General features: G+C 34.3%; 1 protein-coding gene across 1 annotated transcript in view; it reads right to left on the bottom strand.

Moving 5' to 3' along the window:
• The window catches only part of LOC149806893 (uncharacterized), a 248,378-nt gene that overhangs the window by 44,252 nt on the left and 187,626 nt on the right, over positions 1 to 16,500 (bottom strand). The window contains exons 32-33 of the mRNA XM_089959232.1: positions 9,009 to 9,243; positions 3,859 to 4,022 (exon numbers count right to left, since the gene is read on the bottom strand). Coding sequence (XP_089815358.1) covers positions 3,859 to 4,022; positions 9,009 to 9,243 — 399 coding nt within the window. The remainder of the gene's footprint in view (positions 1 to 3,858; positions 4,023 to 9,008; positions 9,244 to 16,500) is intronic.

The raw sequence follows: 16,500 nt of genomic DNA, 5'->3' as shown, positions 1-16,500 counted from the left end.
CCTCAGGTAATTGTCAAGCAATGTTTGTGGGGATACACACACAAAACAATGGCATTGTCAAGACTGAAGCCATGAGAAATGAAGTGCTGGGAGAGAAATAAATTGCATTTGTTTTGTTGACAAGTAATATAAAATGTCTTGCTTAATTTTATGTTTAAAATACTTTTATTTTATATTTTAATTTAGATGCATGGACCTTATGCTATTATAGGATGGCCATATCTCCCTCCAGAATGGCTTAAAGGTCTGATCTTGTGGTTGCCAGGCTAAACTCGGGTGTCTGAAAGTTTTGGTTAAGACAGCTTAGATCATGGAAAGGCCTGTGGTAAGATTCAGGTGAAATGTTCTGAACAATCTAATTGCTCTTTTTGTCAGGAAAGTGTTTATTATTATTTCTAGTGATGACTATGGATTGATGGAGCACAATATGTCCCAGTATTTCTACTGATGACTATGGATTGATGGAGCACAATTTGTCCCATTATTTCTAGTGATGACTATGGATTATAGGAGCACAATATGTCTCATTCTTTCTAGTGTTGACTATGGATTGATGGAGTTCAATTTGTCCCAGTATTTCTAGTGATGACCATGGATTGATGGAGCACAATATGTCTCAGTATTTCTAGTGATGACTATGGATTGATGGAGCACAATATGTCCCAGTATTTCTAGTGATGATTATGGATTGATGGAGCACAATATGTCCCAGTATTTCTAGTGATGACTATGGACTGATGGAGCACAATATGTCCCAGTATTTCTAGTGATGACTATGGATTGATGGAGCACAATTTGTCCCTTTATTTCTAGTGATGACTAAGGATTGATGGGACACAATATATCCCATTATTTCCAGCGATGACTATGAATTGATGGGGCATAATATGTCCCATTCCATGGTAAAGTGTTGAAGATTTTCTCTTCTGACCTGGATATCTGAAAAAGGTGGCACTGGCATGGGATCAATAGTTGTATGGGAGGCCACTGGTGGAGATTAGCTGGTTTGAAAATGGGTCCTTCATTCCCCATTTTTTGTCACCACTTAACGATAATAATAATAATAATAATAATAATAATAATAATAATAATAATAATAATGTAGACTTTAGTACCGCATCTACTCTTTAGAAGCTTTAAGTGTTTTACAATTAAACATATATAACAACAAGATTACAAAAACAGACACCATGCTAACAATAATTGAGAATATGAACAGTATTAAGTTTTAATTCTGTTCTTGTAGTCTAAGTAAGTGAGTTTTAAGAGCACTCTTGAATGAGATCACAGTGTCTTTGTGTCTAAGATCTATGAACAATTCATTCCATGTAGCTGGGCCCTGGTATACAAAGAATGTTGCCCACATAACTTCATTTTAAAAGTGAGGAAAATGAGAATATGAGTGTTGGAAGAGGAGTACAAGTTTCAAGATGTAGTGCATACATGGGTGAGCTCAGATATGTATATTTGACTCTGGTGTGTGTCAACAAAATGTAGCACAGAGAATAAATTTTATCTTTGATTTTTGATTGAACAGGTAGCCGGTGAAGGTTACATAGCAGGGAGGAAAAGTGCTCAGTTGATCTGGGAAGATAGCACTCACACTTTTGCATTCTGTTTTTTTTATTTTATACTTCTATCTGTCCATTTAAATGGAGGCTGGAAAAGAGAGATTGTGAACTGAGGATGACCTTAAGACTGGACAGGGATAAAACTGCACCTCTTTTTGAGAGCTGGAGATTCAAAGAAGCAGACCTGGCACTAGAGTGTGAGCTTGCTCATTGAGTACATGAGTAACATGTGGGATTGACTCTTAGGCATGACTGTCAACTAGCTTCCCCACTGAGTACATGAGTAACGTGTGGCATTGACTCTTAGGCATGACTATTAACTAGCTTCCCTGCTGAGTACATGAGTAAGGTCTGACTGTCAACTAGCTTCTGAATGGAGAAGTTCTAGGCTATGCTCAAATTACTGAAGTATAGCTAGATACCAAGACAAGAATGGAGTTAATGGAGCTGGAGAAGGGAGGGAGTAAACAGAACTCTGATGGTATATTAAGAGAGTTCTTCAAATGATGAAGGTTGAGACCTATTTGACATGTAGCAAGATTAAAGAAAGATGGTGCTTTCTGAGTATGTGTCTTTGGACATGGAAGAGAAGATGACAAAGAAACGAATCCTGTTACAAAGATAGTGACAACTAAGGGCATGACATGGGTACCAGGTGACCAGGAATGGGGAGTTGCCATTGCAGGTGATGGTGCTGTCCAGTACCAGTTCAATACTTCCAGTGACTGGTACCATATATTGTGAGAGATTGGTTCATTGAACATGGTGTCAATCATGCTGTGTGTGGACTGGCATGACTGTGACTGGACACTGCTGTATCTAAAATTTTGGTCTGGCTATACTGGGAAGACAGATCACTGTTCCCCTTTGCAGTGGTAGATGATGTAGGTCAAGATTGTGTATGATCTGGAGTGGTCATGGTCTGAGGCCAGCCGATATCTGGTGCTGAGGTCCGGTGTTTGAGGGAATGATCATCACAGACAGAACAAGGGTGCATGTGATGATTGGTTGTTCTTGACTGGTATAAGTCAGAAATAGTTTAGTAGTCTGTGCCATGATGGTATTCTCTGGTTGTGGCGCTGACAATGATGATAAGCCTGTAACTGTGTGGATGCCCAGTGATGTTACAGACTGGTGGATGTATTTTGGAATAGGTGATCTTTTTACCTCAAGTCATTCAGTCAAAAGAAAGTTGGTGACTGAGAAGGCATTGAAAGCAATACTGATGGCTCTTTCATTAGGCTGGATCAATTGCTTGGCTTCAGTGTTTAGTCATATCTCTTCTAACAAGTGACAGCAATTATCTCAAGTATGTTTCAAATAACATCCCTTACAATTTAAACAGGTGGAACAATTATCTTTACATCCCACATATAATCCTGATTATTATTGTTGAATCTGTAATTGAGAAAGCAAAACAACAGCATATACTGGTGAAATCAGTCAAACTACACAATCAGCTTATTGTGAAGCAGATGCTATGAATTAAGACAACTACCAGAGAAAATCAAAGAAATAATCTTAATGATAGAAATAAATTGATCAGTGACTAGATAAAGATTACAAAAAGGTTGAGATGAATTGTAAATACTATAAATCATAAGGTAGGCAATTAAAATGGCACCTTATCATATTACACAGACAATGGGTGTTCATAATGAAAGAGTGAAATTGTGCAAGAAGAAGAGATCAAGTATACTTCTGTGAGAAAATTTCTCCAGATTGCCCAAACTGGAGTAAAGGCACAAGTGGAAATAGAAGTTATCAACTGATAGGATAAAGTGACAGTCCCTCTATCCATTGGGAGACAACTCTCACCTAACTTCTGTCTCAGCAAATGATCAAACTTTTAGCACATCTGCTGCTAAAACAAGTGAAAAAACATGGTGAAAATCTACTTTTAGTTTCGTATTTACTTGCAATACTTTCTCATGGGTCAGTGGTTCTTCCCGGGGTTTTCCTCCAACATTAATACTGGCCGCCATACATAGCCTATCATGTGCTGAAAAATGGCGTTAAACCCAACAACAACAACAACAACTTCCAATACTCTTAATGTATTCATTAACACATCTCAAGAAGAAACAAATGTTCTGAATAATTTTAGCTGCATCAATGCATCTCATTCCACACCCCTCTTCCATAATTAACTTGCATAAACTTAACAAAACTTCAATAGTATTATGTCACTGCAGATGTAATAACTGGAAAAGTGATACCAATGCATCACTTGATTATGCAGGTGAAACAAAGACAGGACAAAAACAGGTAAAAAATGTACCCGTACCATAAACTGGTTCATCACTAATGGACTGGGTAGGACAACTGTTGCTTGGCACTCAGATTTGATTTTCTTAATGGCTGGACAGTGAGGGAGATTGACAGCAATTGATGAGACCAATTTACCCATACCTCGAACCATGGAAATCAAAATCTTTGGTCCTGGAAATGCTGCAAAGACAAAGAAAAATGCATCAGGATGAATGAAAATTTAAACACGAGTGATGACATATATCCAACTGACAGTACCTATTATCCAGTACGTACACTTTATACACTTCGGCTACACTTTGTTTTCATGGTAACATAAAAAGACACTGACATGTGTACCAAATTTGGTTGAAATGCCTTAAATGGTTCTATCAATCCTTTATTTTGCACGATTTGCTGTTAAATTTTGCAGTACTGTCAATGTCAAGGTCAGTCTCATATTTTCTCATGCAGACATCATGATAATGTGGATATTTGCTAGTTGAAGGAAGTTTAACAAAACAGAAGAAAATTATTGATATATTAACTTATCAGTCATATTTAAATCACAATATCTGTAAGTATATTGGACGTTCAGGTTCTAAATCTATAGCCATAGCAGGCTGTGAGTAGGCTCCAAAATGTGCCATCGCTAACCATGTCTCAAACATTCTCTTGTCAAAGATTGTTTTGATGAATATTGCTGATTTTAAAGGTGACTACATGATAATTGTATAACTCCTGAGAGGGGTGTTTTGAAATACAAGTGCAAATGATGTACCAAACGTCCAGCAGGCAGCCACAAGCTGCATCTCTCATTTGCATTTTATTGCATAATAATTACATAATAATTAATTGGCAAATAATTTAATGGAATAATTAACTTTCTCAAATCATTCTCGAAAGTCAGCTTATCAAAGATTTTTTATAATATACATGTCACTTATTCAAGATGACTAGGTAATAATTGTTAAGTAAATGAATATGTGTTCTTTGATCATTCAACTTTAAGTATAAATAAAACCATTACAAAAAGTCTAGCTTTCATTTAGTTGAACAGATGAGTTTACTAGCATATGTAGGCAAAATGAAAGGAAAGTTGACAAAGTTTCCACAAACAAATCTAAAATGTAGGTAAAGAAATATTTTATGATATATTAAAACATTATCAAAATTAAGTTAACTCAGTTCTCTTCTTGGTTACGTTTCAATTTTCAGTTTAAGTTCTTTTAGCCCTACATATCGCTCTCTTTCTCTCTTAAAAATCTCACTTATATATTTCCCAAACCTTTACCTCTCTAGTGATTTATCTGTCTGGTTGGCACATTGGTTCAACTAATCACTGTGTATTATAAGTGTGAGGATTTTAAACGTCTAGGAGCCATTGCTACTCCATTTGGGCTGTGACAGCAGTTCAACCAGCTGGTTGCAAGCAATGATATCACAAAGAGCTGTCCACTAAGCTCAAACTATATCATCATTTCATGCAGCTGGGATTTGACTGTCCTTAGCAGAACAGTAAATGTTGGGAAGGGGGGTAGGAGTTGGGGGGGGGGGGTAAAATATAGATGGTTGAATGTCATGGGTTATTTATTGAAAAATAATAAGGATTTTATATTCTGTCGGTGACTGCAAAGATTTTTAGAATTTGAATACAATAGCATATGACTGTAGTGGTGTTTTTCCCAGTTGCTTTGAAATCAGGTGGGAATCATGTTGCTGTTATAACCTGGTTCTTAGTGGGATTGTTAAACCATCCACTGTGTTGACATACAAAGTTCCATCTGTCATTGATGAAATTGAATGCAGGGATGGAACAACCGTATGAAATTTTCCACATGGACTGGATATGGAATCCATACTTACTTTTACAGAAATATCCATATGGACATTTTTTTCTATATTTGAAGCACTCTTATGGATTTCAGCATATCCATATGGAAATGTTATGGATTCCATACGTACTCCGTATGGAAAATCTCATGGAATGTGCAAATTAAAGCTAAAGGCAATTTATCCTGAGACCTTGACCTTTGAAATTTGGATCTATAATCTATTAGGACACTCTGTGCACATGGTGAATCTGATTTAAGTCAGATACCTATCCATAAGCACATGATATGAGTGGGTTTATTTTCACCATTTTAAAGAATTTTAAAGAAGAAACTGTGTACTGGTGTGTATGCAAAGAGTTAACAAATGTGTCACACTTTTTCCACAGTCATTTTATGATTCCATGCTCTAAATAAGCAGAAATTTGTCAAGACAACACAGATGACTTGCCAATATGATATAATGGACCAGTTTCACAATACCTGAAAATGACCCTCTCAGGTTATCTCTCAAAATCTTGCAATTCCAAAATGAGGTGCCAACTATTGGGAGATTTATAATAAAAATGTCAGAACATGAGATGTATATATATTTTACAGTGTTTAACCATCAAACAATTAAAAGAAATCGTAAATCTGAACAATGATAGTGTCAGCAACTACGCCCTAATTTGCAGGAAAAATAATGCATTGCAATTAAAATGATAGGTGAAAGTGTGATGTTGACATCCAACATTTCACAATCTGTTACAGTTTGTAGATTTTAAAAAATATCAGAAACTAATTTCCATTGGATTTATGACTATTTAATAGAGAAAATGAAAACAGTGATGAAAAGAACAAATTTTGAAGAAAAAAAAGCAATTGCATTTGCATTTTTCATTTAAAAGTGTGCTATTGAGATTAAAGTTTCAAGGAACAGATCTTTTCATGCATGTAAAAATTGATTGCATCTGTGAAAAATAAAATAAAAAAAATATAAAATAATGTTATTTTAAATTAAAATAGAATACTTTTATTTTAAATTAGTATACCAAAACTTCAGATAACTTTTTAAAACAATTAAAATAGCAAAGCTATACAATAGTGTTATTTTAATTAAAATATAAAGCTACAGAATAATGTTATTTTAGTTAAAAAACCAAAGTACAGAATAATTTATTTTCGTTAAAATACCAAACAATGTTATTTTAATTAAAATACAAAACTTTAGAATAATGTTATTTTAAATTAAAAATGTTTAGATAATTATCAGACATAGATCCAGGATTTTGAAAATAGGTTTATGCAGACATTTTTAGGGTTTGAAGCTAACAATAGCTTGTTAGTCAGAGACTAGTAAGTTTCACTACAGACTAAAATCTTTTCATTGGTATTAGTCTAATAAGGAAAATTTTATTTTAAATTTAAATTCAACAGAAATGGTGTGGATGGCTACTTCCTTCTGAATATACAAGGACAGTGATTGTGTTTGCACTGATTGCAAATTCAGTTTATTTAAACTACATACCTCTAAACATGCTTTGATACCTACACTCTAAATACCTCTAAATATGATTTGTCAAATATTTTTAAACCTTAAAAAGAACTTGTTTAAATTGGTTTAAATTTTTCATTTGCTTGACTGTATTATTTTTAAAAATACCTAATGATAGTATTTGTTTATCAACACTGTAAGTATAAGTACATAATATCATAATATTGTTGTAGCGCTTTTTTGATGTAACTGTGCTATGGGGAATTAGTCACAAGCAAGAGGGTTTCTTCTTTTCTACATTTAATGGAATTATGTTACCTCTAGTTCTTCATGCTGGCTCCCTGCACCATGTTTGACTTGGCTTTTTAAACAATCCTAGCTGACTTCAGAGAAAACATTCCCTGAAGACCTATTCTAAACTAAACTTCTGGTCTGATTGTGTTGGGTGCAGACCCTTTATCTAACTCTAATCTACATATCAAAATGCACAGAATCTAAATTATGTAATCCAAAATAAAGCCATATATGTACTCTCCATAAACACTCTTTTCCCACTGATGCTGTGTGTTAGAATTTACAAAAATATTATTTTGAGTATGAAATTACTTGTAAACTTTATCCTTTTTGAGCAAATTACTTCAAAATTAAACTATAACTACCCAACTCTATTTTAAGCACTTTATACCTACTAAAAGAGATTCAAATTTCCCTTCAACTGGTCAATAATTTTAATGTTTAAGTATTAAGGAAAACTTGCTATAATTGATTTTAATTAGCTTTACAAACACATATTCCAACTGTCCTACTGACTCCTTTGTTTCAATTTCTCAGGATTGTAACTTGACACCATAGCATTTGAATAGCTGCTGATAACCTAGTACTGACCTTAAATCTCTGCCTCTAAATCTAACAGCACACTGTAGAGTTACTCCTCTATCATAGACATACAATTGTTAAATTTATGGAGATAATTTAGAAAATTTATACACAAATATATCTTCTCTTCTAAAACTTATATAAATACCATAGCACCTGAAAAACTAATTTTAGCCCTATAATAATATTTATTCTGACATTTCTACACTAATCTCCACTCCCAAGTCAATATAAGGAACATTCAACCAGCAGTGATAGACTTCTTTTAATGTTTAGTACTCGATATCAGGAATGGCAACTTGTCCAAAATGCATATTGTGAAATGGGTCCATTGAAGGGCAAATTAAAAACCAGGGGCAATAACTCTTTAAAATTTTGACAGAAAAAAAGAAAATTAAACATGATCTAAGTGTCCTTCACATCGTACATGGTTTCAGTACAATAATACAGCAAACACAAATTCTGATGCAACTGAATAATAAAGTTAAGTGTCAAATAGGGTCCAGAATCCTCATTTAAATTAAAATGGAATGTCACATAAACTGAGCCTGACCCAGGCTTTCTAAATGTTAAGCCTTGAAACCAAATTCGGTTTTACTGCATGAAGTATTTCAAATGTTATTCAGTGGAAACAAAATAAAATATATTAAAAAAGAAGAGCAAAATTCTAAGTCCATTAAATTTTGTTGGAAATGGTGGGCATCAAACCCAATCTACTGGTAACCTTTTTTGATTGCTGACTCACATAATATATTATCAAATTTGAATTGAATCCATAAACACCTTCAAAGGTTATTGAATGTAAACAAAATTCGTCCCTAATGCAGTTGATGAGATAGGTGGACATGGATAGCAGCATAGGCATTTTCCATAGATACAGCATCAGAAGTGGAATTAAAAAATCATTGCCTCAAAGAAAAGTGGTTAATAAAACAGGAGGGTCCTAAGCAGAAATTTGGCAGGTACTTCCACAAGCTAGACATGTATTTTTTTCAAACTTACATTCTCTGTAAGTAGCAAGGGCAGCATCAAACTGAATAATCTTCTCCAGCATGATGTGGAGTATCTTCATCAGACCTTCTTCAGGCAGAGAGAGGCCCCAACTTTGAGCCTCTTGTTTATCTGGAAAGACACTACCTGGATGGGATTTCTGGAGTAATGCTTTAAGATGCAGCTGTTGGGTATTGATGCCATGTTGCAAAGCCAAATGGATTTTCTTCATAATGTCACTTATTGCCTGAAGAAAATATATATTTTTAATTTCCTTAAAAATTCAAATCATGCTGAATGATATAAAATAAATTTTACTATTCAAATTCTATATAATAACTATAATAAACTTGGTAGCTTTCAACACATTACACAATTAAATATTGTAATAATTCAGTGTTAAGTTTGAAGACATGTATGTTTTAAGGGGATCTGTGAATGGTTTATCTAAAAAGAAACAAACATGTGCCCTAAGTTTACAATGGGTATAATTGGGGATCCACTGAAACTTCCCAACAGTTGAATTTCATCACATCTATGTCTCATTATCAATACACACAGGCATTAAAAATGCATATTCACATGTACACCCCTTCCCCCACTTTCAGTTCAAAACTAATATAAAAATATCCATTATGACAGCCTGTATGATGATCTTGGCAAGACATGAGGGAAGGCAGCCAATGCTAAAACTCATATTGAATATTGTAGCTCCATTGAAACTTACTACTATGAATGCCTGGTGGCTCCTTACTCCTTCAGGGTTAAATCAATCTAAAAGCAAACAATCTTACATGCATTTTATTCAGAGTGTTTTGGACATATATACATTCATATTCTTTTCATCTATGGTGTGTATATAATCTCTGATAATCATTTTTTTTTACAACAAAAACAAACAACATTCAACAGATGTATGCCTCTATGTCTTTAAGAAAACTGTCAACTATTATGTAGAACATGGCAGCCCAGTGTTTGCCTGCTTTTTAGATGCTAGAATCAGGCATTTGATAGGGTCAATCATTGAACACAATTTAAAAGGTTGTTTGATATTCAAATACCCATCTACATATTTCATACTTTAGTTAATTGGTATGGCAAACAGTTGTACTATGTGCATTAGAGAAGTGCAGTATCCAACTCCTTGCATGTCACCAATGGGGTGAGGCAGGGACATGTTCTTTCCTCTTTGTTATTCAATATATATATTAAATCATAAGCTGGATCAGTGTCAAGTGGGGTTACATTTTTTATACCAAATGTATTATTTCTTAAAACATTCAGTTTTGCTGATGATATATCATTGAAAAGTCATTCTATTGCAGGTTTATGGAAAAAATAACTTTAGTGATTGTACAAAAAGAAAACTGGTTATCAGTTATAACAGTGTTCATCTTCTATTAAGCCTTCTTATATGGAACAGTGCCTGTAACATGTCTGTAAACTAGGATGCATTCCCTTTTGAAGTAATGAGAATGTCTATGTTTTCAATGATGATACAAATATCTGACAGTAACAAATTTATCTTGAAATCTCTGTGGGAAGAATGACATTCATTTAAATGTTCGAATTATAGATGGTGGGAGCAAATTACTATTTAAATGTTTTACATCATTTCATTCTTAACAGTGTCAGACAGTTTGGAGTGGCTGATGTGTCTATATATTTGTACATAAGATATCTATGATCTTTAATGATTAAAATACTTCTATTTTATATTTATATTTTAATTTAGATGTGCAGTCTAAATAAGATTTCTTTTCTTCCTATTTTATCTTATCTTTATTTTATTTTATCTCATCCTCTCAGATATATTCATATTTCTTTCATCTATGATATAGTTTTACACTGATATATTTATAGTCCTTCCATTTATGATATAGTTTTACACTGATATATTTATAGTCCTTCCATTTATGATATAGTTTTACACTGATATATTTATAGTCCTTCCATCTATGATATAGTTTTACACTGATATATTTATAGTCCTTCCATCTATGATATAGTTTTACACTGATATATTTATAGTCCTTCCATCTATGATAGAGTTTTACACTGATATATTTATAGTCCTTCCATCTATGATATAGTTTTACACTCATATATTTATATTCCTTTCATCTATGATATAGTTTTACACTGATATATTTATATTCCTTCCATCTATGGCATAGTCTTAGACTGATACATTGGATATGAATTCAGGTGTGACATTTTCTTTCTTAACTATCTAACTAAGTTTACATGATGCACTGTACTTCAGATAAACTTGTTACAGCCAAGGGTGGACAGGTGGTTATGGTCAAGGGTGGGCAGGTGGTCTAAGGTGCTCACCCTTACAGATATCTCACACATCTCACCTATGTCAGGATATATTTGAGGGTATAATGTGGGTATGACAGAAAGCTTGCTAGTGGCTTCACGTGGGTTGGTGGTTCTTCCTGGAGTTTCAAATGATTTTTCCTCCACCAAACATACTGGCTGCCATATAGAGCCAGACATGTGCTGAAAAATGGCGTTAAATCCAGAAAAACAAAAACATATTGAACTTGTCATATTTAGATGTGGTAGGTATACTGGTTAAATAGTAATTGAAAAATAAACCAGTGTATGCAAACTCCGCATCTTACATCACATGTGACATGAAATGGTGAGTTCATGCATCGCTGACAGACACTTCCATTTCCACTGGGTCTCCAGATGGCCAACTGGTTTAAAGTGCTTGCCTTTACATCACTGCTATCTCACTTCTATCCACATGGTTTAAAGTCTCAGGCTCAGCCTATGTGGGTATTTGAGAAAGGTTGCCAGTAGCTTCCCATGGGTTGGTGGTTCATCCCAGAGACTTCCCGGGTTCTTCCTCCACCAGTTACACTGGCCGCCATGTATAGTCTATCATTAAGCCCACAACAACAATAACAACAACTATTTCCACTGTATTAATTTTATAAATATTTATAACCAGATTTAAGCTGCCATTAATACATGTAAACTCTGCTGTAGCTTTTATTTACTTACTGATCTGCATTCAGACTGTGTAAAACTCTTGAATTTAATGTAACAGAGACTAAGCAAAGTAATATGGAAGTGGGATGTGAGATCCTAGTGGAATGTGAGATCCTAGTGGGATGCAAGATTCTAGTGGGATGTGAGATCCTAGTGGGATGTGAGATCCTAGTAGGATGTGAGATCCTAGGCACACAATTTCTATTAAAAACTGCAGACAGTGACACTAGTACAATGATTTGCAAATAACAGAGACAAAGCAAATTCTTTTCAGTACCATTATAAACATAATGATTTTGTACACATATGGCACTGTAGTAAAAAGTTTATATGTTTACTGTTACACTTAACAGGTATGAACATCACAATTACATGGCGATCGTAGACTTACAATGCTGCAGAAATGGTTTTGTACATGAACAATAACAATTTGTTGGGGAAGTAACAGTGTCAGAGTGGATGTGTCTGATTCATTAAGCATTTCAAAATCCAGAAGGTAAAAATCATACCCATGAATCAGTGCTTTAATGTTGAAGTAAATATTATGCTGGAGGGTTTAGTCCTACACATGGATGTTCAGTGCCAGAGAAGACAAAAGACAGAATAAAGAAGGAAGAAATGGTCCTTCATGATACAATATTGTAAAGAGAAAGTGATGAACCAATTCATGGAAAACATAACAGTGCAGATATCCAAGCATATTGTTATTGATCAATTCTAATAAAGACTGGAGTGTAATGGTGGACCAATATATTTAAAATTACAGAGAAGTATGCAGATTTGAAGATATAATGCTTATTAATCATCTTCTCTCCAAGTTTACAAAACAAAGAATTCTGTCAGGAAGAAATCATTATATCATAGATATATATTTTTACAGAATTATGTTAGGGAGAAATCATTATATTATATTGTATCTAGGTACACCACTCCCTCGATAACTTGTGCCCTGATAACTCGCAAACCCGCTTATAATGCAGGGTCAGGCATTTGGATCCCACTTTTTTAACCAGAAAATACCCCAAAAATTGATCCATTTTTGTTGAACTTGAAGAAATCGCGAGCAAAATCAGTAATGGAAACTTTGATGTATTGCTTATTTTATTGTCGAAAACGGTAGATAGGACTTTGACACTAGGATCACAATAAGTTTATGTTACATACAAAATAAGTGTCCTTTAGTTAACACTATGAAATATCAAATTTTCTTTCCAAACGACATTCCTAGTACACTGCAATTAACAATATGTATGGAAATTTCGATCAATGGAAATGCCACTCACACCGAGTGGAGGCAGTACGTTAATAAACAAATTAAAATAAATAATTTTTTTCATTTGAAATTTGTATTCTAGTTTTATCTTTTAGTTCCTTTTAAGTGTAATGTGTCCTCTAGTAATTAAACATAAAATGCGTCAATCTACCCTAACAGGTATGTCCGCGAGCATTTCTCTGCGAACCTAATTAATTGCTGACCGTGTTTTGATAACTAACTTCCAGAAGTATTTGTTGTATTGTTGCACTAAATTAAAAGCTGGCCTCCTTTGTATTATCATGTTAATTATGTCTTTTGAATCAAATAAAGGAGGTGGAATAAAAGAAAAGTTAAAAGGCATGAAAATCCTACAAACTTTAAATCTAGCAGTCCTTGGTTGTATATCGGGTGAACTCACTTAATTTGATCAATCGAACACTTATTTTGTATGTAACATAAACTTATTGTGATCCTACAAACTTAAAATCTAGCGGTCCATGGTCGTATATTGGGTGAACTCACTTAATTTGATCAATCGAACACTTATTGTGTATGTAACATAAACTATTTTAAATTTACCGACTCTTTCATAACTGTGATAAAAAATAATAAGGCAGCCAAGCGAAATGAATACTTCCGTAAAATAAAGAACTTGATTTCACAGATACAGACCATTGTGGGCAAGTGAGTTTCAGATAATTCTTGAACTGGCACTTAGAGATATCTTCAAGGATAATAAGAAGTTTCATTATTACTTCCAATGAAATCATGACATCAATATTGTACTAAATGAGCAATACAAAAATTGAGTTTCAACGTAGACAATTGTCTCATGAAATAACTGTCGTGTGTTTTTAAAAGAAAAGGAATCTTTGGTGGTGCATAAACAGTTAGTCTAGTTCTCTGCTCTGTGGACTCCCGATTTGGCAGGATAATATAAAACACCAATACGGGAACCAGACTCATCAAGAAAACAAAAAGCAGATTTTTTTCGCGTACATGTGTTGGTTGTTGAAACCAGTTGGAACAATCTTTCATAGACATATGTTGGGAATTTTGAAAGTAAATGTTATTTAAACAGAATAATGAACAACGTCATTAGAAAAAGTGCGGTATTAAAAATTATTATTGACATGATTGTAAAATGAGGATTCAGTCAATAAACAGCCCAGTTCCCTAATGCCACTCCCCCCTCCAAGTTTTCTCGATCTCAATGTGATTTCATTCAATTTTTGGAGGTCCCTCAGTAACTCACGCCTTACTAATAGTGCGGTTTATGTTTATGGACCCTGTTGTGCGTGAGTTATCAAGGGAGAGGTGTATATCTTTTTATAGAATTATGTTAGGGAGAAATCATTATATTATATTGTATCTAGGTATATCTTTTTACAGAATTATGTTATGGAGAACCTTTTATGGTATTATTTACATTATATGCAAACCTCACAACAAACATTTATAAGCAAGTGATTACATAGTAACCCTTTTTCTGAGTGTGTCTGATATTAGAATTTAATTAGAAAGGGACTGAGTGACATTATTTTCTCTATACCTCTCTGATAGCAGATTTCTATAAGGGAGGGATGTAGAATATTATTTTCTATCAGTCTGCCTGATAGCAGAATGCTGTCATGGAGAGATTAATATTGTCAGATATAATTTTGTATTTTTTCAGGGTTTGCTGTGCCCATTCTATTATGAAGTGATTATATGACAATATGATTCTTTGTAAGTAATAGAATACTAAAGTTTCTAAAAATTACAAAGTCTGTGTTTTAATCATTAACTTGCAGTGGATGTTGACAACCCTAGAAGTATTGAGGAAAATATTTACTAAACTTCACCATCTGGAAACAGTCACAAGCAAACAGAAGCTGTTTAGTTTGATTAACACAGTAATTCTGTCTTGAATCTCCAATGCTTTATTATCATTAACAGCTCACTGAAAAGGTATGCAAATACCTTACTCAAAATGTAGGTGGGGCTGGGGCTTGGGTGGTGACAAACTTTTATGATCTAATAGGCTGTTATAACTGCATATCTTTCTCTTTTCAAGACAGAAAATACAAATTGACTGTATTACAAGAATTTGTCCACCCATTCGATGACTGGAAATATCTCAAGTCTAACCCATGGCCCTGGCCCATGCATATCAGCCCTCATTCTTTTCCAAGACACCCTTAACATTAATGGTGCAGGTGTGGGGATAAAGAGGGAATCTAGCAGTAGCAACAGGTCAGTATTACATCATTAAACTTAGTTTTACCCCTCCCCTCCCTCCATAAAACTACATTTTAATGTCAATAATGCATAACCTGTTGCTACTGCAAAGCTGAATTTACCTGTTCAATGGGAGGCTGATGATTCAATGACTCAGGTGAAGGAAGGAAGAAGAAAGAAGTACTCAAATGTACCGTAGAAGTCTAGACTACTGCCAGATGATATTTGTCTAAGCCACCTTTTCTCCTGCTACTATTGGCCCCAAAGAAAATGCGCCTTCTCTTTGGTGAGCCAGTGAGTGAAGCAGAGGAGAAGAACAGTGTGTGAGATTGCTAGATTGTCACATCCTCCAGAAACAAATGAGTTAGATAGACTGACAAGATAGCAATGGCTCAAATCTCTTTAATCTTCATGAATAAAAATGTCCCTCTTGGTATGGGACTGATAAGCTCTTCTCTTGAAAGTTATGGTAATCCAACTTGAAATAGTGGCAGTCAAAATAAAGAGCTGAGGTCTTATGAGTAGGTAAGTATACTTCCTGGCCTTCTCCATTCAGAAGCTGCTAAATATAAAAGTAAAGTTCTACCTCAGCACCTCAGCATAAATGTCTATCTTGATCATCTGCAGCACAGAAATGAATCAGAATGGAATCCATCTCAATTGGGATTGGAGCAACCAATCAAAGCTGTTGCATTTTTGCTAAGAAACCTAGAGAGAAACTGACTCAAAATTTACACAGAACCTTAGACAGCCTTGCTCTAAGGACAGGGCATGAAATCTGGTCCTTCGTCTCATGAATTCTAAGAAGAACATGAAAACAATTTTGAGGGTAAGGTTCTTAAAAGAATCTTCACCCAAAGGTTCATAGGAGGTTTTAGTTAGAGATGTGAGAAAATCCATCCAGGCATTATCAAGTGAGTCACAGGTCTTTTTAAAGTACCACATAAAGTCTGCTATGTAACAGTCTGCACCAATGACTATGCCTTTCAAAAACTTGAGTATAATGAATAGTTCTGATAG

This window comes from Sinohyriopsis cumingii, chromosome 1, assembly GCF_028554795.1.
Source record: "Sinohyriopsis cumingii isolate HCF-2022 chromosome 1, ASM2855479v2, whole genome shotgun sequence".
NCBI lineage: Eukaryota > Metazoa > Mollusca > Bivalvia > Unionida > Unionidae > Sinohyriopsis > Sinohyriopsis cumingii.
This window is presented reverse-complemented; position numbering and strand designations above follow the sequence as displayed.